We start from the raw sequence: 25,226 nt of genomic DNA on the forward strand, positions 1-25,226 counted from the left end.
GTGTTCCCAGAGAAGTGCTTTGTCAGGTTGCAGGGCTGGCCTGAGAAGGGCTCAGGAGGCCCCATGGCTGAGCTGACCAGACTGGTTCAATGAGGAGCATCTGGGCTCAAGGAGGCACACATCCTTTCTGCCCAGCACAGGAGAATGAGGGTGAAGTCCTCGCCAAAGGACAGGGGAGGTGGCAGGAAGGCAGCAGCCTGTCTCTATCTGGTAGGGACAGGAAGCCCAGCTCTACCCACAATGGTTGTTCGGTCCAGCAGCCTTCAATTCAGCAAGACAGAGGGTTCCTGGGCCATGTTCAGGGCAGAAGACAAGACTTCTGGAAAGACCAGGCACAGGAGAGCCCTGGGACAGACAAGGGAATCTAGAACCAATGAAACTCGGAGAAAAGTGACATCTTCATCCGAGCCTCTGAGCCAGGCAGGGCTCTGGAGCTAGTCTGTGTGACTATAATTGCCAGGCTGTGTAGTTCCAGGTGAGGGACAGGCACAGCGTGGGAAGGGGGCTCTACAGGGAAAGCGGCATCAAGACCCTAACCCTAACACCGCCCCCAGGCCCTGGCCTCTACAGGAGGAGAGGCCCCAGGTGAAAATGGGGACCAGACCAGACCCCGAGCCTCAGGTCTTCCCCGGTCGCAGCTAAGGCTCTGGGGGACATAGCACCTTTCTCTCCACTGTGACTGGCAGCAGGCTTTTGGCCAGAGGGCATCAAAAAGTGGCTTTCCCTGGGGGACTGTGTGGCAGTGTCACCAACTAGCCAGCCAAGTCTGTGGCCCGTCCCACACCGCTTCTCCTCTGACTCAGGAGAGAGTTTGGGTCTGAGAACTAGGCTCCAGTGGCTTTAGGACATTACAAAACCCCAGGACATCACAGCTGGAGGACCTGTGGTGATCTTCAGACTGCACTAGTCAGAGCCCTAGAAGTGTCCTGAAACTCAGTGGCCACCTTGTGGGCTGTGGGTAAAGGAAGGCCAAGTGGAGAGATCTCTGGGTCCTCACCCTCTGCCTTATTCACAGCAGTTTCATTTTAGTCTATATTATTTATTGGGCTTCACATAAGAGTTCACTTGACAAGGGGTCCTTGAGAAAGTTTTAAAACCATTGATTTGATGCAACATTTCCATTGTTCATGTCAGAAAACAGAGGCCTAAGAAGGGAAAGGAGCATCTCTAGGTCACACACCTCACTCCTGGCCCAAGGCGCTGTTTAAGAAGTGACCCATCAAGGGCCTCAAGCCAGACCAGGTTGGGGTGGGGGCAGACAAGGGGTAGCCCTGGGACCAGGAGGGGGTTCAGCTCAGGAGAGTGGGGATGAGGACAATCCTGAGTTCCCCAGACCTGCACCCAGAGACCACCCACGGCCCTCGGCTGACCCTGAACACCAGTACATGGAGCCCTGCTCCCAATGTTGTTCTCTAGAAACGTCAGTGTCCTGGCTAGCAAAGTTCTGGTCGCCCATCTCCCGGAACCAGTAGAGGCCAGTACAGCCTCTAAGCACTTCTGGAATGGAAGGAAGGACGTCTCTGTGCACTCTGAGCTGGTCTTGCCAAGGTGAAAAAGCCTTCAGAGATGGAGCGATTGGATGGCCCAGAGATGAGCCAGACTGGAGCCAGTCTGCCATTAATGGCTGCCACCCACTGTCCTACAGGCTGAGTGGTCTGCATCAGACTCATGGGTGGGAAAGCAGCCCCATACGGATTAGTACTCGGGCCTGTACCTCCTAGACAGGTTTTTTACCCCTGAGGAACCAGCACACTCTCTCTCACAGCATGGCGGTGTGGAGTTCCCCTACCTCTTTCAGCACCTGCTGGAAGAAACCCAAATCCCAAGTCCTCTGCTGCTAAGCCCTAATGCCCCTCCCAAGGCCTCCTACTGGGTGCAAGAAGGTGTCTTGGGGCTCCTTCCCAGCCTGAAACAGAGTCAGGTGGTGCATCAGCCCTAAGCCTCAGACCCTTGCTCAGAACCTGAGTCAGACCCTTCTTAGAAGCACACAGAGCCCAGATAATTCACTCATGGAAGCACAGGTGGCTCTTGGCACTAGATGACACCACAGACCTTCTTGTCCCCTCCAGTTCCCTCGGTTCTCCCTTCCTGACAGCTGCAGACAGGCTTCCCTGAGTCAGTCCCCTGGCCGATCTGATGAGTGCCTGAACGCACCAGGGGAGTTAGGGGCTATTGACAACATCTCCTAGATATCTTTCCGGACCCTGTGAACCCTATTGGTCTCTCAGAATGTAGATGTGCAAGCCCCTCTTTCCTACTAGAGCCTGAGCTCTTTAAGAGCAAGGAACCAGGTCTCGGTCGATTCTGGAAACTTCTCACCAAAGACAAATCCTGGGACAGAGGAAGTGCCCAGCAAGTGTCCATGAATGAGCTGGTCCCACCATGGGGTGGGGAGGCTGAGTGGGCTCTCTGATCCCCTCACCCCAACCCAGCCTCTGCTTTTAGCTCTTACAAATATTTGATAACGAAGCTGTGGATATCATAACCATCTGACAGTCAATTAATGTCAGTACCATCCAGGAGGGTGGATATAGCTCAGTGGTAGAGTGCATACTTAGCATGGACAAGGTCCTGGGTTCAATCCCCAGTACCTCCACTAAGAAAAAGTCAACACCATCCACCTGGTTTGCTCATGAGCCATACACAGGAGCCAGCTTGAGAAAATGCCCACTCATTTTAAGAATGACTTTTTTTCTAATAGACTAACTTGACTGGCCTTCATATTCCTCCTGGATAAGAAGGAGGAAAGGAAAAAGAGGAGGGGAGTGAGACCCCGTCATGTGCTCCCAGGTCTTGGGCCCCAGCCCCTAGAGCTTTGAAGGGCGGCAACGTACCAGGTGTTGGTGGGATGTTTATGTCCTAATCTACCACATACATCTTGCCTTGACGCCCCACCAGCTTTGGGTCCCAGTGGGCCATCGGGCCAAAATTAGATGAGGCTGTGCATGAGAATGGTGGATCCAAGCCTAGGGCTCAAAGTAAAGCCCTACACTAGCATCCACCACTTCTGAGTGAAAGGACTTAGTGATAAATTGACATTGAGAGTTAGGGAGCAAGTCGGGAAATACGATGGGGGTTCCAGGTCATAAGGGGCACAAGTGAAACTGTGGTAGGGTTGGAATTTCCGAGCAACTGGAGCACAGAGCGGTGAGAGTTTGGAGAGGAGAGGCTGGCGGGCCTTGCTAGCTACTATAAGGAGCTTCGACTTCATTCTGAGGGCAACAGGTGTTTAAGCAGAAAAGTGAGGTGGTCAGATGTATGTGTGGAAGGCTCAGAGCAGCATGTAAATGACTCTTCTGTCATTCCCGTGGCCTGAGGGCCCTGGGATTCAGGACCAGAAACTCTAGAATTCCAGTCAATTCCACCTCCAGCCCCAGGAAGGCCTCAATTAGCTTGAGCTTAACCTGAGCTCTGGAATCAGACCACCTGGGGTAAAATCTCGTTTTCATCCTCCATTGGCTGTGTGGCTTTGAGCTAGTTACTTTATCTCTCTGCGCCCATTCTCTTGACTCTAAAATGGGCATGTTGACTTATTGTGGGCCATTATCAGACAAATTTTCTCAGATGCCCTGCACATGGCAGATGCTCAGTGTACGTTAATCCCCGTTCTCCGTTAGCTACTGTGTCCCTGAAAACCGCTATTCCAAACGGCCTTGTATTGAGTCCCCCTTGAGTCCACCAGAAGCATTTCTTCCAGGGTGGGCCCCAGACGGAGGGACCTCTACCCTCCCTGCAGCACCGTAGGCTGCTTGGCTTCTACATGCCGATACTTATGAGTGGCTGTTACGTGCACGGTGTGGCTCTGGCAACTCTTTGGCTGCATAACCCCTGGGCAGAGGTCTTGCTATACTTACTGCTCCACTGATCATCCCTCCCCCCCCCCCCCAGCCTGCATTGGTTCCTGGATCACACAGAGCACTGGGAGCTTGAAATTAATGCTTAGAGGGGATGAGAAACATTAGATGAGAATTCTGCACCCACCTTCAGCCTCCCACCCACCCATCTGATCTTGGACTTGGCCATGTTGGGAAGCATCAAGGGAACAGAAATCCAGGGGAAACAGACACCACTTGTTTATGACTCTGGTTGGGTTACTCCCCTCTGGGCCTCAGTTCCTCATCTGTGAAATGCTCAGAGGTTGACGACCATGAATGTTAGGGACTTTCCCACCTGAACATTCCTGGATTCTCTAATTGGTAGGAAAAGAATTGGAACCCCAATCCCCCACTCTACCCCTGAGCAAAAGTAACCAACTCAAGCAAATCAAGATCCCTAGGAGACGGCTCCAGCCCTTCCAAGATGCCTCCAGGCTGAGTGAGGGGTATGTGATGAGGTGGTCCCCCAGACTGGGCCCAGCAGGGGCACAGCTGGGTAGGACCCCCAGACCTGTCAGATCCTTGCCTCTGGCTCCATCAGATATCAAGAATGGCCCTAGGAGGGAGGTGACCATGGTCTGCATGGGGGAGCTGTGAGTTCCAACATAGCCAGATTCAAGGAGTCATGAATACGGATGATTCACGGAGAAGTTCCCGTGTTGGTGAACCCCCTTAGAAGATGGGCCGTCTCAGGTCTGGGCCTTTTTTGCCCAATTCCTTCTGAGAGCTACCTCCCTCCCTACACCCAACAGAATCTTCAGAGCAAGGGTCCTGGCATTCCCCCAGTGAGAGGATAGCCAGCATCTTGGGTAAGTCCCTGAGACCAGAGGAGCCAGGGCTAAGACTGATCCCAGCCCAGGCACAGAGGGCCTGACCTGGGGCCCAGAGCCAAATTGTGACACTGCCGGAGGCAATAAAAACCCAAATCCATGCTTCATCTCCAAAGTCAGCTTTTTATTATCAAGAGCCAGAGCCTAGGGAGGGAAGAGTGTTGAACTAAAGCAGCATTGCTCTCTTTCCAGGAAATGTTGCGAGCTGCAGTGAGAGCTTGAGATGTTGCATTTTTTTTTCCAACTCAAGCATGTGTTTTTCAAAAATATCATCCTTCCCCACCCCCCACCCCACCACTAATTTTAGAATCAGACCAAAGCCAAGCTACTGTCCTCTGTTTCTGTTGGGAAAATACTATATTTATTCGAGATGCAGAAGTGTGTCTCTGCAAACCTCCGATTGCTTCAGGAAAACAAATCTGCTTTAGACTATACAGAAACCATGATACAAAAATTTATTTCATGCTAGAATCGCTTTGCATAACATTGGGCATGCAGTTTTTTTACTCTGAAGTACTAAATTGCATACAATGCCGGGTTGTGCCTTAATAAAGGTGGAGGAGGACCGGCCCTCCTGCGGTCCTGATTTTTTGGTGCTCGGAAGTAACTCTTGGAAAATCCATACAGTGTTGATTATCTACTATGAACAATTTATTATGAAAGTTGGTCACACTGGAGCTACACACCACTAAGATGATCGAATCAACCTAGACTAGCCGCTGTCAGGGGTCTTGGGGAGACGTCCGCTGGGTCACAGGCATGCCAAACAGGGAAGAAGGCGGCAGTGCGAGTTTCCACAATTCTATTTGGAGCAAAGTTCTGTTTCCGCGTGAGAGATGAGCTATGAAGGTGAGTGAGGTCAATATGACCGATGACTGACCGACTGCCCCTTTGGGAACCTTTACTCTGGATCTCGTGTACAAAAAGGGAAGTAATCCGTTCCCCCTCCCCAGCTCTCCCCCCGCTCCATTCCCCTCAAAACGTACAGGTTTCTACGGAAGGAAGGAACGCAGTTACAGTTTGGCTCCAACATTGTGTATAAAAGGAAAGAGCTTTGAAAGAAAATAGAGGATTCTTGCTTGTTTCTCTTCGTTGTTGTCGTGGTTTAGAGTAATCATACAGTTGCAGGGGTTGGTGGGTTTGGATTGCTGGGTTTTCTGGTTAACTTCATGCAAGTCATGCTAAGGGACCCCTCCACCCCCCTTCCCCGAATAAAATAAAATGTTTAAAAAAATGAAAAGAAGGAAAAGAAATCTTCTACGGTCAGTTACCATTTGGCCGTAGAAAAGCTACGTCCGTCCTAGTACAAGGCCTGGGCCACTCGGACTCGTCCGGCAAACCTGCATGGCGTGAATTTACTCTGTCCGAGGGTGAGGAGGGGCTGCAGGTCCACCCAGATGCTTAATAGCCACCAGTGTCCTGGGCCAAGCCGCCTGGTCAAGTCACTCTCACAGCCTCTGTCGGCATATACTTAGCAATGACAGGGCTTTCTTTGCAAAGATCTGTATGTAAAGAATACAATTAACACTTGAGCTTCTCTTCTTGGCTCTCCCATCCCGCTTGGTACTTAGTTTTTAAGGAAGGAGGAGGAAAGACAGAACAGCCGCATGCAGAGGCAGGCAGATTCCTCTCCAGCTGGCCTGGTTCTCCCATGCAGTGAGCCAGCCTAGCACGCCTCTTTCTCTCTCTCCCTCCTGGGGGAACGGGTTGAGCCCCTAACTCTTCTACCCTGCACATGGCTTATGGCCTGGAATTACCCTAAGAAAGCAAGTCCTTGGTGGCTGCCATGACTCCATGAGAGCGGGGCCAGGTGGATGCGGGTGGGGGCACTTCAACCTTGGCGTCTCTGTGGGACTGGGGAGTGGGTACCACCTGTGGACAGTGGTTGCCACTGGACTCTCTGGGCACTACAAGGAGATGGGGCTTCTGTCCCACACACCTTGGGCTTCTGGAAGCATAGTAAAGAGACTCCTGTCTGCTCTTTTAGGCCACACGGATTGATTCAACATTCAAGATGAAGGAGATAGCAGCCCATGAGACCTTACCAGGAAGAGCACAGCCATTGGGAATGGGTCCACCACCTTTCCCCCTCACTCCCCTGGGCTGCCCCTGCTCCTGGCTTTCTAAAAACCTCTACTCAAGAAAAAGCCAGTTGTGAAGGGAAGCATCAGGCCTATCCATGGAAGGTGCTCAGGATGAGGCCGGCAGCCCTCTGCCATGCAGCACCATGCGGGGCGTGGTGTGCCGCACTGGGGTCCAGGGGACCTCCAGGCAGGACAAGGAAGCAGGGACCAGCCTGGGTCAGGTGAGCACACTAAGCGCCAGTGACCAGAAGGACCTCCCCTGTCTCAGTGTGGGCTGCCTCTCCTCTCCTGGGTTTGCCTTTTATTTTGAATTCTGTGTTTTTTCCTTACAATTGTTCAACCATTTCAAATACTGGAGCAGTTGTGAATGGACACAGGCTACACCAAATGTTGTTTTAAAAAACCAACTATCTGGCCTGACCTGCTCACCCCGCTCAGCATGCACCCCTAGTGAGCCTGTGAGGCGTTCCCCCACATGCATGAGCCGCCCAGCCAGCCCGCTGTGCCGAGGATGGCCGATGCTTGGGGCCTGGAGCTAGGGTGCACTGGGCCCCTGCCCCAAGCTTCTCCCCAGCTCATGCTCAAGCTCTACTAGAAGCCTTTTCTCCAGGTGGCTCAGCCTCAGCTAAAGGTCTGATCCAAGGAGACCTTGAGCAGAGAGGCCACCACGGGACTCAGCCCTCACCAACCACAAGGGGGCGCTGGGGGTGGAAGGGGTTGCACAGAGTCCTGTGTAACCACCTTCTCTCGGCAAGTTCTCTATCTGCCACTAGCAGTGTCCTGACTAGCATGTACCTTACCTCTGCAAGGACATTGGCTTCACCTCCAAGCCCTGAAGCCACCTCGCTTCATGCCTCCCCTCCCACTGGTCTGGGGATTCTCTTTAAAGGATGCATCTTCCAGAACATGGATCTTGGGTGGCTAAGTCCACAGGGTCCTGGCCAAACCAGGCCCTCTCTGTTGCCCTCCTCAACCAAGGGACAGGGGAGATCACTGCCTTCTGGGTCTGGTCTGCCATCTGCCAGAGCAGCCTGGAGGAGTCGAGACTCCTCCCACTTCCACAGGCACCCCTCTGCCTTGGGGGCTGTAGTCAGCCAGCCTGTCCCCAAGCCCCACCCCTCAGCTCAATTCCAACCCACAGCTGCCTGGACCTCAGGTTCTCTCTGCCAGCCTTGCCATCCCACTGGGGGCCGACCCTGGGGCTCCTTCTGCTCCTTGCCCCACTCAGTGTGCCTGCCTGCCCCTCAGCGCCCCTTGCCCGCCGCCCCGCCCACCCATCTGCAGGAGCGCGAGGCGGCCCGGCTGATGCAGAGCGCCCCGGCCTCCTCTACATACCCTTTCTCACTCCTCCACCAGGTGGGCACGCGTACTCCCCGGTTGATAAGAGGAAGCAGGGTCCGTATCTCTCGCGGGTGCCCGAGCGCGTAAAGGGCAGGCCCTCATCGGGAGTGAGGGCCTGGTCTATGTGGGGGCAGTCTTCGTTCGCCAGCGCGGCCTTCGCCACCTCCCCATTCAGTTTGGAATCTTCGAACATATAAGCAGAAGCTATTGAGACACTGAAAACTGTTTAGTTGTTGGGGGACAGGCCAGAAGTGGGGCATCGGCAAAGGGCAGCCCATAACTGAGGACAGAAATGTGAGTGGGCCGTGGAGGGAGGAGGGAGGCTGGGGGTCCCCGGCTCAACTGGGCAGCCTTTGGGCTGCCCACAGTGCTGAGGAGGAGGGTTCCTGGGTTTGCTCAAAGTTTGCAAAAAGATGATTTGGTGATGGGCCCAGCAAGCGCAGTGCTGGGTGCCGGGCCCAGGGCTCAAGGCGGGGCCAATGAGACAGGATGGTGTGGATGCGGTCATGGGTAGAGGGCTAGACACAGAGCTCAGGGAGAAGACAGACAGACACGCAGAAACACTCCTGTCCAGAGAGTCAGCCTTTTCTGACCCCTCCGCTGCTGACCAGAGCCTGGCTGCCTTTCATCCGCATCTGGCTGGCCGCTCAGGCATCCCTGGCCCCATCCAGACTCAATCCATCAACTCTACTCCAGGCCCTCTTTGGATCCTATCTGATCATTTGCTTCACACTGTCCCACGCACACACCCTATCTGATCCCCTCAATACCTCCCCGCCATATGGACCCAATCTGGTCACTCTATATGCTCCATCCCCCATACAGACTAGGCCTGGTCACACAGCCTCCTCTGTCCCCCATACAGTCCCAATGTGACCGCTCAGTCAGCTCCATCCTCACACAGACTTAAGCTCCATCACTCAGTCCGCTCTGATCCCCACACGGACCAAGACATTGGCTTCCACCCTGCTCTGCCCCCAAGCAGGCCTGGTCAGCTCGCACAGGCGCCAGCAAGGATGTAGGCATGAGGCAGTGACAGCAGGCCATGATTTGGGAGGGGGCTCCCAGTCCTCTGTCTCCTCTCGGCTGCATCCCCCGCAAAGCAGAGCAAATGGACGTGTAAAGACAACAGCAGCTGATGGACTCGGGTGGGAAAGACGAGTCTTGGCCTCTGTGGGAGCCTGAGAAGGAACCTGGGAAGAAGTTTGGGGGTACATTTGGTGAGGATGAAGCTTGACCAGAGCAGGGAGCTCTCCCTCTCCCAAGTCCAGGAACAGCCCCGTGGACGCCTCTGGAGCTGGCAGAGGTAGCTCTGGCGGCCTCTGCCCCTGCCCATCGCTCTTGGGGACTGACCCTGCCGCACGCTCTCTGCCCTCAAAGCAGAACTTTCTGGCCAGCACGGCACTGGCTCAGCCCCCAGGGAAGGCACCGTGGCTTCCTCAAAGACTTCCTCTAGGGTGAGAGCCTCAAGGGAAGACAATGCCAACATGGGCATGACCACACGAGGGGAAGCTCTCTAAAAGACTGAAGAGGGGCAAAAAGCTGGAGACAGTCAAATCTCCACCCGATCTGACCCTCTTCTGTGACCCTGTTCACATCATGTAACTACACGCAGAAGTGATCCTTCTCCGTGCGCACACACTCGGCGTGCCCGCGAGCGGGATCACGGCCCGTGTACACAACATGTCACTACAAAGAGGCAGTCAGTCGAAAGAGAAATGGACCAATCAGGTTTATTCGTAAAGCAAATCCAAAAAAAAAGAAAAACCCATCATAATTTTGGAACTTAAAAAAGTGTGTTGTACAAGATGGCAAAGCATTTCATGTACAATGCGTTTCTTGACAAATCCCAGGGGCTTCACTCCACAATATACTCTGAACCAAAAAGGCCAGTTACCAAGGTAACTCTGACACCATGTGACTGAAGCTGGGGCCTCTCTGGGGTCTGGGGGCTGCCTAGCGCTCGGGGCGTGTCTGAGGGCACACATGTGTGCGCACAGACAAGCCCAGTCCTGCCTCAAAGTCTGGCTGGCCCCGCCTTCCCTCCCAAGGGCCTCTGGGGAGAGGGGAGGATAGGTTAAGAGAGGAGGTAGTGGATGAAGGGGTGGAAGTTGGGGCCCATGGTACCCTGTACACATTTTCCTCAAGGGGAAAACAGTGAGTCCTACCAGGCAGTGTCTCCGTCTGGGAGGGGAGCCAGGACTTGCTGTCTCTCTGCTGGCCATCGTCTGTCAGTGGAGGTATCCACAGCCTGCAGGTCTTGCCCAAGGATGGGTCAGAGGGAGTGTGAGCCTGAGACCCCCTCGTCTGGCTGTGCCCCCAGCACCGGGCCCCAGGAGCATCCAGCCCCCACAGCCTTTAGAGGACCCAAAGTTGAAGCTGGTCTTCCCTGCAGGGGTCAGGCTGGGGGGCAGCCATCAGGGATCCCTGGGTGCATGTGAGCTGGACACCCTTCCCTCCCTGAAGCCTGCTTCTTCTCCCAGCCATGACCTCTGAGAAGGGGCTGTGCCTGAGGGTTTAGGTCCTCCTCTGTGAAGGAGCCAGCCTCCCTGGGCTGTTGGCTTATCTGCAGTTTGGGGTGTTTTCAGAAGCTGAGAGCATTCTCCCTCCCTGACTCCAGAGGAGTGGCTGGAAGAGAGACAAACCAATGGAGGGCCAGCTCTCCAAACCTGGGGAATCTGTGAAAAAGGCCAGATACTCCCAAGACCCCCCCCCTACTCCTGCCCCTACCCTGTCCTTTAGATGAGATGGCCACCCGGTCCCTCAATTCCCACCTGCTCCCCTGAAGGCTGGGAGCCCTGCCTCCCCAGCCCAGGGCCCCTCAGCCCAACTAGACCCGCTGGCCTGTGATGATGAAATGGCAGCATGGGCAGCGTCTCACGGAGATGGTTTCCAGGCTTTGAAATGGGCTGAGAGAGATGAGCGTCCGCGAGAGGGTCATTTTTTTTTAAACTTTGGAGCAAGGAGAACCCAATGTCCGGCCGTCAGCCAGCAGGCTGACATTTGTGCCTTGGTGTCCAGGCACCGCCAAGGTACTTACTGTTCACACCAGCAGCGGGCGCCGGGGGCGCACGCAGGGCTAGGGCAGGGCAGGCAGGGGTGGCTGGGCATTTCCTTGGGTTTAGCCCTGAGGGGTCTGCCCAGCTAGGGGCTCAGGGAAAAAGTCCCCTGCTAACTGGGGACAGTCTGGGAAAGACACGAGCAGAGTACAGTCACGAGAACCAGCACAAGTCATGCAACAAAACGAGGAGAGAGAGAGAGAAACATGATTAGTAGAGAGAGAGAAAGAGAGAGCATGTGAACAACACAGAAAAGAACACCCAGGCCTGGCCCTCAAGGTCCTTCATTTCTCTGCTCCTTCCCCCTTAGCACGCCTGGGGGCCACGTCGACCACGTTCAGGGCCCCCGCCGCCCACCTTGGCCCCCACATCCAAGCGAAAACTCGGTCGGCCTATGTGAAGGGGCCTTGCCCACACCCTGCCTGGTCATGGCTGTCCCAATCCCGCCACCTTCCCTGCCCCGGGGGTTACACCACTCCCGACACCCACTGCAGCCCAGCCCAGCAGGGGAGGGTGGAGGGCCAGGGCCACAGTGCTTCGGACCAGCTGCTCAGGGGAGAACCCTCCCCCCGGCAAAGATGACCCAGAGGCTGCAGTGGTAGCTCCCAGGGGGGGCCCAGGCAGGGGCTTTTCTGGAGCCTCACTGCTGCCCTATGTGCTCATGGGCAGGAAGTGGTTCTGGCCACCACCATCCCCCGTGCCAGTACCTTGCTCACCTATGGTGGGACCCCGCAACCCCAGATGCAGCACCACAGAGAACCAACCCACATTACAGGAGCAGAGATGGACAAGACACACGTGAATGGCAGGACAGAGGGAGCACTCGGAACTGCCCAGAGCAGGAGGTCTGTGTCCCCAACTGCAAGTGGGGGAGGGACCCCCTTTCTGGGAGAGGAGCAGCTTCTCCTGGGCTCTTATCCCCAGGCAGTCCCTGACCATGGAGGGCACCCTCCTGGCATCCCCACCATGAGGCCCTACGACCCTTGCCAGGAAGAGTCCCCCAGACACTGAGGCCATGCCAGCCACGGTACCAAGGAGACCAGATCATCCCTCACAGACACACAGACCTGAGGCTTCAGGAGAGACCAAGAGGTGGAGGTAAGGGGAGGGTGCCCCTGGCATGACTGGGTGGCCTTGACTGAGTCCCAGGGGTCTAGCCCTCGATGGGGGGAAGTGCCCTTAGAGCCCAGCATGCTGAACTTGACCCCAACCTACATTCTAAAAGTGGAATTGGAGAACCCCAGGTTTCACTGAGGCTACCTGACTGCTCTTAGGGGTGGAGTGAGGTTGGAAAGGCTTTAGGGGCTGCCTCTCACCAATCAGTTCCTGCATGATCCAGTCTCCGCCCCCATTTGCCTTCTTCACCTCTGGCCTCCCCCACACTCACTCACAAAGTCACGCCAACCCCACATTCGTCTAGGCACATAGCTGCAAGCAGAAAAGGAGGCAAATGGGAAGGGACTCGGGGATGCAGAGGTGGGGAGACACCCCTAAGGACCACATACCCTCTTGGTGATAGAGAATCTGGGTGTCATACACCAGCTTTTGGAGGGAGGAGTGTTTTGGTGAGGGATGAGGCTCAGAGGGGGTCTTGGACATCAAGACAGCACCCCCAGGGGACGTGGGAACTTGGGGAAGAGGTGGGGGCAGAGTGTGGGGATGGGGACAGAGAAAGGTGGGAGGATCTGGGCATCTGGTTTCCAGAGGACAAGCTTGGAAGGGCCCCAAATACCTCCTCAGCCATAGAGACCACTCAAGCCAGAGCACTCTAGGTCTCTGAGTCCTGGGGCCAGGGCAAGGAGGCTCCCAGGAGCAGGGCTACCACGGCTGTGGGGACCCTGGGACCCAGCAGGAGTGCACAGGCTTTACAGACCTGCTGCAGCACGGGAGGAGGGCTTGTGTCCTTGGGACTAGCTGGTGTCCTTGGGACTAGCTGGTGTCCGTGTCAGACACACACATCTGTACTCTGTGGGTGTGTAAGTGTGTGAGCACATGTGTGCGTGTGTGTGTGCCTGTATGTGTGTGTGTGCACATGGAGAATACTGGCATTGTCTAGGAGTACTGAGAATTTGTGCCTGACTGGAGTGAATGAGGGGTCCTTGACAGGCTGGCCTGGGGCACCCATGTTTGGGGCACCAATCCTAAAAGATTCAGTGTTGGGAAGAGTGTGACAGAGGGCCAAGGAATGCCATGATGATGCCACTCAGGCTGAGCTCCTCCTGCTAAGCCTGGAGTGAAGCTGGGAGCTGGGCCCACCCAGACCCTCCCCCAGAGCCCTGGGGATTTTCCTTGCCATGATGGTGACTCCTGAAGTCAAACAGAAGGGCTCACTAATGCAAAGTAGAGAGCTGGGGCAGGAGCTTTCCATGGCCCATGCCTGGCTTGCTAAGCTGAAGACATGCCTTGGCCAGGGAGTCCATCCCCATCTCAGGCCCCCATATTCCAGCCTCTGAGACCCCTGCCCAGCCCTTGGCCCAGCCCAGAACACTCACCACGTTCCTCTCAGGTGCCTACAGGAATCCCGGGGAGTGGGGAGGGGTATGGGGCCAGGCGAAGGGGCTGGAAAGCCCCCCTGGACAGAGAAGTCGGCAGCAGAGCTGTGGGATGAAGCGAGATCAGGAACAGGATGGGGGTGGTGGGCCAGAGAGCATGTCAGCGGGGAAGAAAGAATCAGTCATCCACTGGAGGAGGCCACCCAAACCCAGGGGCACTTGCTCATTGAGGGCCGAGCTGGCCTGCGGCCCTCTGGCCTGACCCGGGCACAGGGGTGTCCCTCGTCGACTAGACACTACCTGTCACTCACTCAGCCTCCCTCACCCAGCACTCCTTCTTAGCTCAGTGTTGTCATTCTTCTCTGGGTCGTTCATTCCCTGGCAATCCCTGTGTCCACAGAATAAGTCGATGGTATTCCATGGGTAGAGGTAGACTATGGGCTTTATATCTTCGGACCAGAGCCCCGTGATCAACTTTATGTGCTATGTGCAGGTTCTCATAAAACTGAGATAGTCCCATAACTAACCACTAGCCATGGAATATGAGAATATATCCCACGGTGACTAGTATTGTTTCATGGCCGCCCTCCCCCCTCCCTGACCCCCTGAATTCACGGGAACGTGGTCGTGCACTGGCTGGGATGTGGTGTATTGCTGCTGCAGTCCCTACTGCCGGAAACAGGGGGAGCTCTCGGTGGGAGGTTGTTGCTGGTCTGTAGTGCTTTCATCTAAGCTGCCCGGGTGGTGGCCCCCTCTAGTCCTTCGCTCACCAGCCACTTCCATCAGAAGGCCACCGGAAGCTCCCACTTGACCATCAACCCAAACAGACAACGTGAAAGCTAGAGTCACTCCAACAGGTTCCTAAAGATAAACGCTAAACTCTAGAGTGGTGGTAGAAGATGAGTTGGTTCCGCATGCTAAGGGGTAAGTAAGCTTGTTACGGAGGGCAAGAGGCGTCTCCTAGGACGCACCTGGAGCTAGGCAGCCGGCATCAGAGCAGGAATTCTACTCAGCTATGGAGACAGGCTCTTTTGGGGGTGAGAATCCTTGCTACTGCCTGTGCAGGGACCCTCCTGCCAGATCCCATGCACCATCTGCGCCACGTGCACGGCCTGAAGGGAACCGTGTAAAGACCAAATCAGAAGCTGTCTGGCATTTCCGAATCACACCCACCCCTGCCCTGCCCCGACACTGGGTCAGTGGCCTGAGTCAGCGACTCAAGGGCAACTCCTGCCCACCAAGCAGCAGCGCCCCCGGGCTCCTGCGAAGAGAGTCCTCAGCAGCCTCGCGGGCCGTGTCATCTCTTCAGAACCCACGAGACCAGTGTGTCAACCTCCTTACCCAGGGCCACCAGTGAGGCTCTTCTCGCAGGCTTGCGCCTCGTGAATGTGGCTGCCCAGCATCTCCCTGGGCCCCCAGACTCCACACCTCGAGACTGAGTGCGGGATCCAGGATCACCCACGGAACTAAGGAAGCAGTCTGACTGAATCAGGAATCATCGCTACAGGGGGCGGAAGTGAAAGGTCAGATTGACATGCCTCTAAGAGGTTTCCTACCTGCTCTGTTAATTTCTAAAATTTCTTCCTGGGCCAGCGGGCATGTGTCACTCTGAGTACTGTGGTGTGGAGAGTTTACGACAGATTTACAATAATTGGGAGATCCCAGCTGCGGTGGCCGTGGAATATGCTTCTTTTTTTTCTTTGGTAGTTTCTGCTTAGCCATGGCTAAGGAGTAATACATCCCAAAATTGTTCACGATGACGGGTACGGGCATGGCGATGGTCAGCACGCCCGCCAGCGCACACAGCGCTCCCACCAGCATGCCGGACCATGTCTGCGGGTACATGTCTCCGTAGCCCAGCGTCGTCATGGTGACCACGGCCCACCAGAAGCCGATGGGGATGTTCTTAAAGTGGGTGTGCTCACTGGCGCTGGGGTCATTGGGCTGCGCCCCTATCCTCTCGGCATAGTAGATCATGGTGGCAAAGATCAGGACACCCAGAGCCAGGAAAATGATGAGCAGTAGGAACTCATTGGTGCTGGCACGGAGAGTGTGGCCCAGGACCCGCAGGCCCACAAAGTGGCGGGTCAGCTTGAAGATGCGCAGGATGCGCACGAAGCGGACGACACGCAGGAAGCCCAGGACGTCCTTGGCGGCCTTAGAGGACAGGCCGCTCAGGCCCACCTCCAGATAGAAGGGGAGGATGGCCACGAAGTCGATGATGTTGAGCGAGTTCTTGATGAACTCCACCTTGTTGGGGCAGAAGACCACACGCATGAGGAACTCGAAGGTGAACCAGACCACACAGACGCCCTCGATGTAGGTGAGGAAGGCCTCCGTCTCTGCTTCCCGGTAGTAGCGCACTTGCGTGCCATTCCGAACATTCTCGATCTCTGTCTTGTTCACGATGGGGTTGAAGCGCTCATGGGTCTCCAGGCAGAAGGTGGTGATGGAGACCAGGATGAAGAAGAGGGAGGCAAAGGCCACATACTGTGGAGGAGAAACACACAGTGTCAGAGGGGAGGCCCTCCCGCCCAGAGCAAGGAGACCTGGGGTGCCTTCGGGTGGGGTCCAGTTGGCAGCCAGGCCAGGGGAAGATGCCTGCAGGATGCCACCTCCGACAGGGCCAACCTGACAGGCCAACTTTCCCTCTGCAGAGCACAGCGTAAGGAGGCTCGCGGGGTTAAGAGGCTGTGGCAGAAATTGCTTTGTTTCCATAAATGCCTTTCTTTTCCTCCTGGATGCACCATATTTCCCAGGCTCCCTCGGGGCTGGTCGGGTCACGTGACTGCACTCAGGCCAGAAGACAGTGCACAAAAGGGTGTGCACTAATGCCATGCCTGGCCCACATACCCATCCTGCTCAACCTTCCACGCCCTCTTTTTTCCCCTGACTGCCAATCAAATGCTGAAGCCCTAAGGTCCCTGAAAAGAGAGACATCCACTAAATACTTGGGTGGAAAATAAACTTCAGTTGTGTTAAGACACTGTGATTTAGGGATGATTTATTAAAGCATTTAGCCCACCCTGATTAATAAACTTGATCTTGCCTGCTGAGGCTGAGGTTGGCAAAGAAAGGAAAGGGGGCTATGATGGTGGAACTAGGCCCCTCAAAGGCCACATCTCCCATCTTTCCCCAGTTACAACGCCAGTCTATTCACCCTCTTCTTCATGGATCTGTACCTCATTCAAGTGGCCTCTTTCATGTTCTATACTTTGTGGAATTGCAAAAGGTATATCTGCCCCTGGGCCTCAGACAACTTTTTTACTTCCTTTTCTCTATTTCCTAGGAACTCACCCCACCAACGCGGAAGTGAGTTCCCCATCTTGGAGATGTCAAAATAGAGGCTAAACAGTCATTTGTTAGAGATACTGTATTGCAGATTCAGGCATCAGGAGGAGAGGTCCTCAGAGGCTCCTCAGAGGGCCTGCTTCTCTCTGGCTGCTGCTGCCCCAGGGTAGGGGTATGAGTGGGAGGGAGGAAGAAACTGCTGGAGGCTATGGCTTTCCAAATATATGTGGGTGCCTGCTCCTTTCAGACCCTCCCTCCCCAGTGAGGAAGGAATGGCCAGGATAATGTAGCCTGTCCAGAACTGCCTGCTCTGGCCCCGTGCTTCCCTGGAGGAAGGTTCAGGAGACCCTTTGGTTTGGTTTGGTGGCCTTCTCTGATGATCCCCTTGGCTTCCCTAGCCCCCAGGAGACATGCGTACCCAAGGAAAGAGAATCAAACAGCTGTCTGAGTTTCAAACCCTCCTGCAAAGAATGAATTTCAGGCAAGGTCTCTCCTCACAGCCTACAGTTGGGTCCCAGGGGGTCTCCTCCAGGGGCCCAGCTGGTCATGTTCCTGCTGCTCCCCTCCCCTCTGGGCCCCTCTTCTCCCAGCCTGTTAAGACAGACCATGGCTGGAGCAAGTCCTTCTCCCTGGAGGCAGCTCTGGGCTACAGTCTGGAATGGGTGGCAAGTTCATTCTCCAGAGCTGCCTTCACAGAAAACTTCGAGGAGTGCCAAGCCCCCCCAAACCCTGCCCCCGTATCTGCAACAAGAGGCAGCCATGCTGTTTCTAGCAATTTCTTTAGTTTGTGTTGCTGCACCTCCCCACCTGCTGGTGGTGGCGGGGCAACACTGGAAATCCATTAGAACAGCCCTGTCCGGGTTAACCATGGCCGTGGGACCTGGCACCCAACTGGGCACAGATTTAGAAACCAAGAACTATGTGGGCCTTCCAATGTCACGTTCTGGGTTGGGGGAAGGGGAGAGAAAAGGAGAAGGGACAAAGTCACTGTTTCAGGATGTCAGAGTAAGAGCAGCCTTTAGAGATTATATGGTCCAAGACACTATGAGCTACAGATGGGAAGTCTGGGGCCCAGAAACAGGAAGAGAGCCACCCAAGCCACTCATTCTGGCATGCTAAACCTCCTGCTGGTTTTAGAGCATCGTGCAGTATTCAAAACCTTTATCTTAGACTACTATCAAGTGTGACCCCTGTCTGTCCTTCCTTCCACTTGCCCATCCCTCCTTTTGGCCCCCATCCATCACCCGTCCATCCTTCCTCCTTTCTCCCTTCCTTCCACCAGCCCATCCATCCACCCACCCGCCCACCCACCCATCCATCCATCCGTTCATTCTTTCTTCCTTCCGTTCCTCACCAGACACCAGGTTATGCCAAGCATAGAGTGGAATAAGACCTCATCTCAGCCCCCAGGGATCCCTCTGCCCAGCCAAAGGTAAAGGACATGCACACGAGCAAGTACAGTGTAGTGGGCTGGAAAGGTGAGCCCCCTCAGCCCTGTGAAGTGGGTGGGGTTTGGACAAGGTGGGAGCAGAGTAAGGACTTAAGTCAGGTCTTCTGACTCCATAAACAGTTCTTTAAGGGTCTGTGCTGACCTGGGTTACCACAGAAGTAGACCCGGAAAGCAAAGTGGAAGCAACTGGAAGAGGTCACCAGCTCTGACCCAGGTTTACCTACCTCCAGAGCTCTTTCCATCACCAGAGTTGCCAAAGCTCTTGGAGCTAAGAACACATCCCCAGAGTCCCTCAGGAGGTCCTGTCTTAGAGCTTGGAATTCACAGCCCAGACTCTCAGGGGGCAGGTCTTGCATGCTCCACCCCTGGCCTTTCTGGGAACGGGGAGGAACACGCACGTTGTGAGTGTCTAAGGGACGCCAAGAGGCAGGGCCCGCTGCATCCCTGGGCACCCAGTCCTGGCCAATAGTGGAAGGCAGGAGGCACCCCTTCCCCCTGCCCCATCAGCCGTGGCATACTGCTTCTAAAACCCCAACAGCCATCCTCTGTCCCCTCTGCTCACATGGGACCCTCTCTCAACAGAGCCATTGCCACCAAAGGCAGCAGGTTTTAGGCTTCAATCTTGGCCACCAGTACAGCCACCACACAGCAACCAACCATTGGAATCCCAGCTCTCTGCCCAGCCACCTGGCCATGCTGCCCACAGAGAAAAGCCCTGATTCCTCAGCCCATCGTGTGAGGCTCCCCGTGCCCTGGACTCACTGACTTCCCAGGGTCCTCTCCCTACATGCACCCAACATTCTTGCCACAGGCCCTGCCATTTCTGACCCCCATCTCCATGTTTTTGCATCTGCTGTTCCTTCCCCCAGAGTGATCTCCATGTGGAAAGACCCATTCATCCATCAGTGCCCCACTAAGTAGCCCTTCTCCTGGGACAACTTTCCTGGTGAGGCTTCCTCTTGGCAGCTGAGGCCCTTAGGAGGCAGCAAATGAAGGGACCCTCTAAGGAGTCTCTAAATTCACTCCCCAAGGAGGCAGCGAGCCTGTCTCCCAATGCCAGCTCATTAGTGCTTGGGGAGGCTCGTGAGAACAGCCCAGAGAGGGCACTGGTGTCCCAGGAGCCCTCTCACTCCCTCCCAGGTCCCCCCAGAGGTCCTCAGAGCCTTTGTCCCATTTGCTCCTCTCACAGGACGGGTCCTGATGGGAAAACTAAGGCCCAGAAAGAGGTCGTGTCTTATAAAATTAGGGTAGGAAAAAATACTTGGTTTTCAGAGATCAATAGCCATTCTGACCAGATTCTTTCCTCTCTGGGCCCCAGAGACCAAGGAGTGAGGGTTGGTGAGTGGCCAGCAGTAGCCAGGCCCAGAGCTACCAGGACCTCTCCCCAGGCGGAGCCAGGGAGGTGGAAGACAGGCCCCCCTGCCCTGTTTCGGCTCCCTGGGCGCCTGCCTTCCTGGATTCTGCCATTGGCACCTGGTCATTTGTCACAGGCAGAGTCCCAGCAGCATCCAGGTCCACGTGGGCCCTGAGGAGGGCTGTGGAGGAAGGTGCCCCTGACTTGTAGACTGCCCCTTTCTCCTAAGCTAGAGACTAGCAGGTCGGCCCCAGTGCACTGCCAAAGCAAGAGCTCACAGCCCTGTGAGTCCCCAGAGCCCTCCTGTCCATCCTCAGGGAAGCTGAGGGCAGGAAGGAGAGAGGAGAAGCCGCCCAAGGCACACCTACTGTGCGCCTTTAATCCTCCCACAGACTTGGTGGGACAGGTGGTCACACCCCATTGTGCCCAAATGGAGACCCAAGTATGGAAAAGTTTAAGGCTAGAGATGAAGCTGAGAATTGGACCTAAGTTTATCCGGCTCCAGAATCTAAGCTCTGTCCACCACCCGAGGTGCCAAAGCTCTCCGGGCTAAAAGCACAGCTCTACGCACTGGTGAGCCGGCCCTGTCCGGATGGCTCCATCTTGGAGATTGGCACCCATAGCCCAGACTCCCTGAGGGCAGGTTGTGCCCATCCCTAGTCAGAGAGGAGCCAGGGTACCTGGATCCACAGGCTGGAGCCTGAAATGTTCTTGGGCCTCATTGCCCAGGACTTGCTGGCGCCTGGGGCAATAGCAGCCCCAGGGGCAGGAAGGCTGCCCCACCTTGCTCGGGGAATCAATGCCGCCAGCTGCCCTGGATGGCCTACCCTGCATCCCTACCTGGCAGACTCAGAGAGGACAGGCTGAGAGATGAACTCAACTTGTTCAGGGAGTTCAGCCAGAGGGAGCGGGTAGGTGCATGAGGATGGGGAGTTCCTGGGATCAGCTGACCCCTGGCAGGGAGGGAACCTCTGCTTGGCAGGCCCAGGGCAGGGAGACTTGGAAGCCGTCTCTGCAGCAACCCTGGGCTGTCACTCCCAGGACTGTAGCGGCTGCAGGCAAGGGCCAGGGGCTGCCCCTTATGTGAGCTGTCAGTCTTCCAATCCCCAGCCACCCAGAGGACAGTCACCCACATCACAGACACACACAGCTCCCCAGAGTATGCATCCTACCCGTTACCTAAGCACATGCACTGTGGCATGTGGCTGCATAAACTGCAGCCCAGCCCAGTGTCCTGACCACACAGACAGAAGACACAGGGGTGCATGAGCATATTGAAACACATCACTGCACACCAAGCATAAACACCCAGGTGCCAGGCCATGAGGCGCACACCGCTACAGCACCGCCCCCCAATCCCCAAAGTACTGTGCATATACACTCAGAGCCATGGAGGATGCAGTCATGGTCACCACACAGCACGCCCTCTACCCTGGCCCCAGGCATCACTGCACAGCAGGCCCCTCCTCTGCCCACCTCACCCACGTGGGGTGTAACTGACTCAGTGTCTGTCTCTCCCACAGTACAGCAGCCCTAGTCTGCCTTGCCTCAGCCTCTTCAGCCTTCCCTGATGCCCTCAGCCTGCCTCCCTGCCCAGACAGTGCCAGCTCCTGGATTTCCCGTCCCTAGACCTGCCCATCACCCATGGCATCCAGACTTCCTGCCACCTGCCAGACCCTGTCTCCTCTCCCAAGCCCACCCCAACAGCAGCTGTGCCCCCAGCCCAGGACACAGGCCAGCTGGGAGGCTGGCCCTCCTGGGCTTTTAGTCTGATGGGAGGCACAAAGGGAGCTTGCCCAGCAGCCCAGGACCAACTGTCACCCAGCCTGGCCACACCTCAGAGGCCACCCTGTGAAATTTCAAGACAACACAGGTGAGATTGCCTAATAATGCAGCATAAACCCAAACTGGTAGTTCTGGCTTTTCTTTCTCTCTCTTTTCTTTTTTTCCAGAATCACAAACTGCGAGAGACCCACCAATTGTGTTCTAGAAAGCAGTAGCCATGGCAACAGAGCGAGGCATCCCATTTCTATGGTAACCAGGATGGTGAGACTGTTGGCTGTAAAGTCAGACAAACCTACTAACGATCTGTTGACTTAAGAAGATGTTTTATAAATCACCAAGTTATTTTTATCATAACCCCACCCCCTGAAACCATAAATCAGAAAGGCAATTTACTATCTATTAAAATGACCAATATGTGCTATGACTTTCATTATAAATTATTTATATCACAGTCATCTTTAGAAAATTGTGCTTGCCTTTTGGAACTGTTCAGCAGTTCTCCGTGGGGCTCTGCGTTCTTGCAGTTTGGCGTTCCGGGAGCAAGGCAATGGTTGTAATGTGGTGCAGGGACCACCCTTCTGGTCTGACCACTCACTCACTGTGTGACCTTGGCAGGTCACTTCCTCTCTCTGGGCTTCAGTTTCATCATTGGTGCAGTGAGGGCTGAACTTGGTCCCTTCTGAGGATTCTGAGACCGGGCAAGGCTGCAGGCAGTGGGGCTAATCAGGGGAGCCCTGGCTGGTGTCCATACCCCAAGCCCCTAGAGGCTTCAGGTCAGTTTTTCTGCCTAATTAAATCTGCCCAGCGGGGGTGTGCAGCGTTTGAGTTAATCCATGTGGAGTCAGTGATGCAGAGCAGGCGGGATGGCCAATTGGCCTAAATAAATTGTCAGTCGAGTTGAGTTTGGAAACTGAATTAGACTAGTCTGGACTTCCTTGGGCTGGGCATGCCCACAGTGTGCTGGGCTGGTTGAGGGCTATGAGGCAGGGCCAGGGGGAGGGTCTTTGGGATTTAGGCCCTTTTTCGGTCCACTGATAAATGCCTTCACCAGTAACCCTCAGAGGCCTGGCTGGGTCCTGAGCACTCGGTCCAGCATCCAGGCCCCCCGCCCCACCCCCTTCCTTCTCACTAATCCTCCCCTCCTGGCACCCAGCTCAGGGAGCAGTGGGTGGGAGGTGCTTCCCACGGTGCTACATGGAGGGTGTGAGCGGGAGGGTGTGAAAGTGTGTGCAGAGAACATGGTGTGTGGAAAGTCTGTGTGCTGGGGGAGTGCTGGGGAGGGGGAGAAGTGGCGTGTCAGCGTGGAACAGGAATGTACATGGCGAAGTTTTGTCATCCATTTATGTGACCTGACTCCAAGCACGTGCAGGAGGCGCGTGTAAATGGTCGCTGTGTGTGGAGTGTGGAGTTCAGATAGGTGGCAAAAGTGTCTGTGTGTGTACAAGGACATGCATGGGGTGTGATGTGTGTGTGTATAAGAACATGTATCTGATGTGTGTGTGGCGGTGGGGTGTGGGCACCTCCTAGGGGAATCAGGGTCTGGCTGGGCGCTCTGGACATGTGTTCTGTGAGTGGAGACCATGACACTTTCGCACACGCCAGCCGGGGGGAGGGGCTGCCCCTTTCCCTGGGACTGTCTCTGACTGAGAGAAAGAGGATGGGCAGGGCGCAGGTGGGGAAAGGCCACTGCACAAGCCCAGGGAGGCACGGCTGTGCCCAGATCAGAATCCCCTCGTCCCACTGTGCTGTCCCCTCAGTCCCGGGATCCAGCCCAGGAAGTGGGGGAACCAAGGCCAGAAAAGGCCCTGCCCAGGCCTCAGGGAGCCCAGACGTCCAGCGGGACTACCACCTACCGCACTGAATTCAGTCTCATGATTCTGGACTCAGGTCACACCCAGAAAGGGCTGCCTCAACAGCGAGGCTGGCAAGTTTTGAGGTGGCCGAGGTTCCCCTTTGCTTTCATCCCAAGATACACATTTTGGAAATGAAAGTATGTCATAAAATATACACATCCTTAAAATAGTATTTTTTCCCCCGAATCCCCAACATGCTATTATTTAGCTCATGGGATGCTGAGTCGATGGTACCTTGGACTTAGGAAAACACAGTCATCAGAAACCCAGCAAGGCAAGACAGAGGGCCCTCAGAGGTGTTTGGCCCCAAAGCCGCCCTTTGTGGCAGGGGTGGGGAAATGGAGGCAGCGTGAGAGACAGGACCTGCCCAAGGTCATAGAGCTCTCAGAGAGGAGCAGAGGTGAGCCAGGTTCTCCTGAACCATCAGTTCTGGGCTCTAGCGCCAGGCTTTCATCATCATGGCCTCTGAGCTTCTGCTCATTTTAAAACGCCCTCCCAGGCCTCTCTGCTCTCCAGGTCCCGTCTGCCTGCCTCCTAGATCCCAGGTCAAAAGCAGCACAAGTCCCTCTTGTCACAGAAGGCAGCAGCTGGACCAGAAATGGCCAGACCTCGAGGTCAGACCACCTGAGTTTGGGGCCCAGCTCAGCAGGTGACCTTGGACACCACCCCTTTCTGAACCTTTATTCCCGGACTGGGAGGGGGTGCCCCTGGGTGGTTGTATGACAAGATGGAACAACACAGAGAAAGTAAAAAGGCGGTGTTCGAATGCATTGCTTCAGTCCCCACAAACCTCTGGCCTTGGTGGGCACTCCCGCCTGGCCCTGTCCCATCACAGCAGCAGCCTCAGGTCCAGAGCATCTTAGATGGAAAACAGCCAAGGATTGGGAACCACTGAGCTGGAGGCCCCTGGGAGACTGAGGCAGACGGGTCCCCCATCACAAAACAGCACCCCTGTCCTTCAGAGAGCCACCCTGGGCCCCCACTCAGCCCATGTGACCTGAGTGCGATGGGTCTACGCTCCTGGGAAGGCCTGGTCCCTGAGGACAAGAAAAGGAGTGTTTCCTGAGGGACAGCCCTCGGGAGACCCAGTGGGATGGGGCCGGGGAGGAGTCTCCGGATTTAACAGCAAGGAGAACTTGGCTGGGGCCTAACCCAACCCCCCCTGGGAGGGCGGAAGGGAAAGCGGGGAGTAAGAAGCCCGCCCTGATGGAGTTTGGTGGGACACAAAGGAGCCAGGAGCCGGCGGAGGCCAGTGTCCTGGAAGAGATACAAACGCAGAGTCCTTGACCTCACACAGTAGTTGTGAGTGCAGCTAGAAGTTTACCTTTAATTTGTGCCCTCGCTGGCTCTGATGACTGCCAGCACCATCCCGGCACGGGGATCCATGAGGCCAGATGAGACCCAAGTGCCTCAAGGCAGCTCTGATGCATAACGGACCTCATCAGCCTGAGACCACATTAGGGGCTGAGGGCAGGCCGCACGGCAGAAGGAGAAGAGCCCTGGACTTGACTTCAGAGACCTGAGTTCAAATCCCAGCTCTGCTCCGGCTGTAAGACTGCAGGCAAGTAACTTTTTGGAGGCTCAGTCTCAGCATTCTTCAAATGAGGACAATAATAGCAATATACTCCAGGTAGTAAGGCACTATTGAAGGGTCTGGGGCAAAGGCCAGGTGTCTGGGGCCTCCCCAGATCCAGGGTGCAATTCTAGGGCAGGGAGAAACCCCAAGACTGCCAGTTCCCTTGCACACTGGTATTCCAGGAGCTGGGCCAAGGCTTCCCTCCAGAAAAATCCAAACACAGCAGTTTTGGGTTT

At 55.5% G+C, this 25,226-nt stretch overlaps 1 protein-coding gene across 2 annotated transcripts in view; it reads right to left on the reverse strand.

The window, feature by feature from the left end:
- Positions 1-4,811: 4,811 nt before the first annotated feature.
- Positions 4,812-25,226, reverse strand: part of KCNC1 (potassium voltage-gated channel subfamily C member 1) — a 42,770-nt gene continuing 22,355 nt past the window's right edge. The window contains exons 2-4 of one of the 2 annotated variants that reach the window (XM_006195131.3): positions 15,238-16,171; positions 8,125-8,313; positions 4,812-6,207 (exon numbers count right to left, since the gene is read on the reverse strand). In XM_006195131.3, the coding sequence (XP_006195193.2) occupies positions 6,143-6,207; positions 8,125-8,313; positions 15,238-16,171 (1,188 nt within the window). In that variant the 3' untranslated portion in view covers positions 4,812-6,142. Of the gene's footprint in view, positions 6,208-8,124; positions 13,787-15,237; positions 16,172-25,226 lie in introns of those variants that run through there. The other variant, XM_032488915.1, reaches the window with a different exon arrangement.

This window comes from Camelus ferus, chromosome 10 (assembly GCF_009834535.1).
Source record: "Camelus ferus isolate YT-003-E chromosome 10, BCGSAC_Cfer_1.0, whole genome shotgun sequence".
NCBI classification, from domain to species: domain Eukaryota; kingdom Metazoa; phylum Chordata; class Mammalia; order Artiodactyla; family Camelidae; genus Camelus; species Camelus ferus.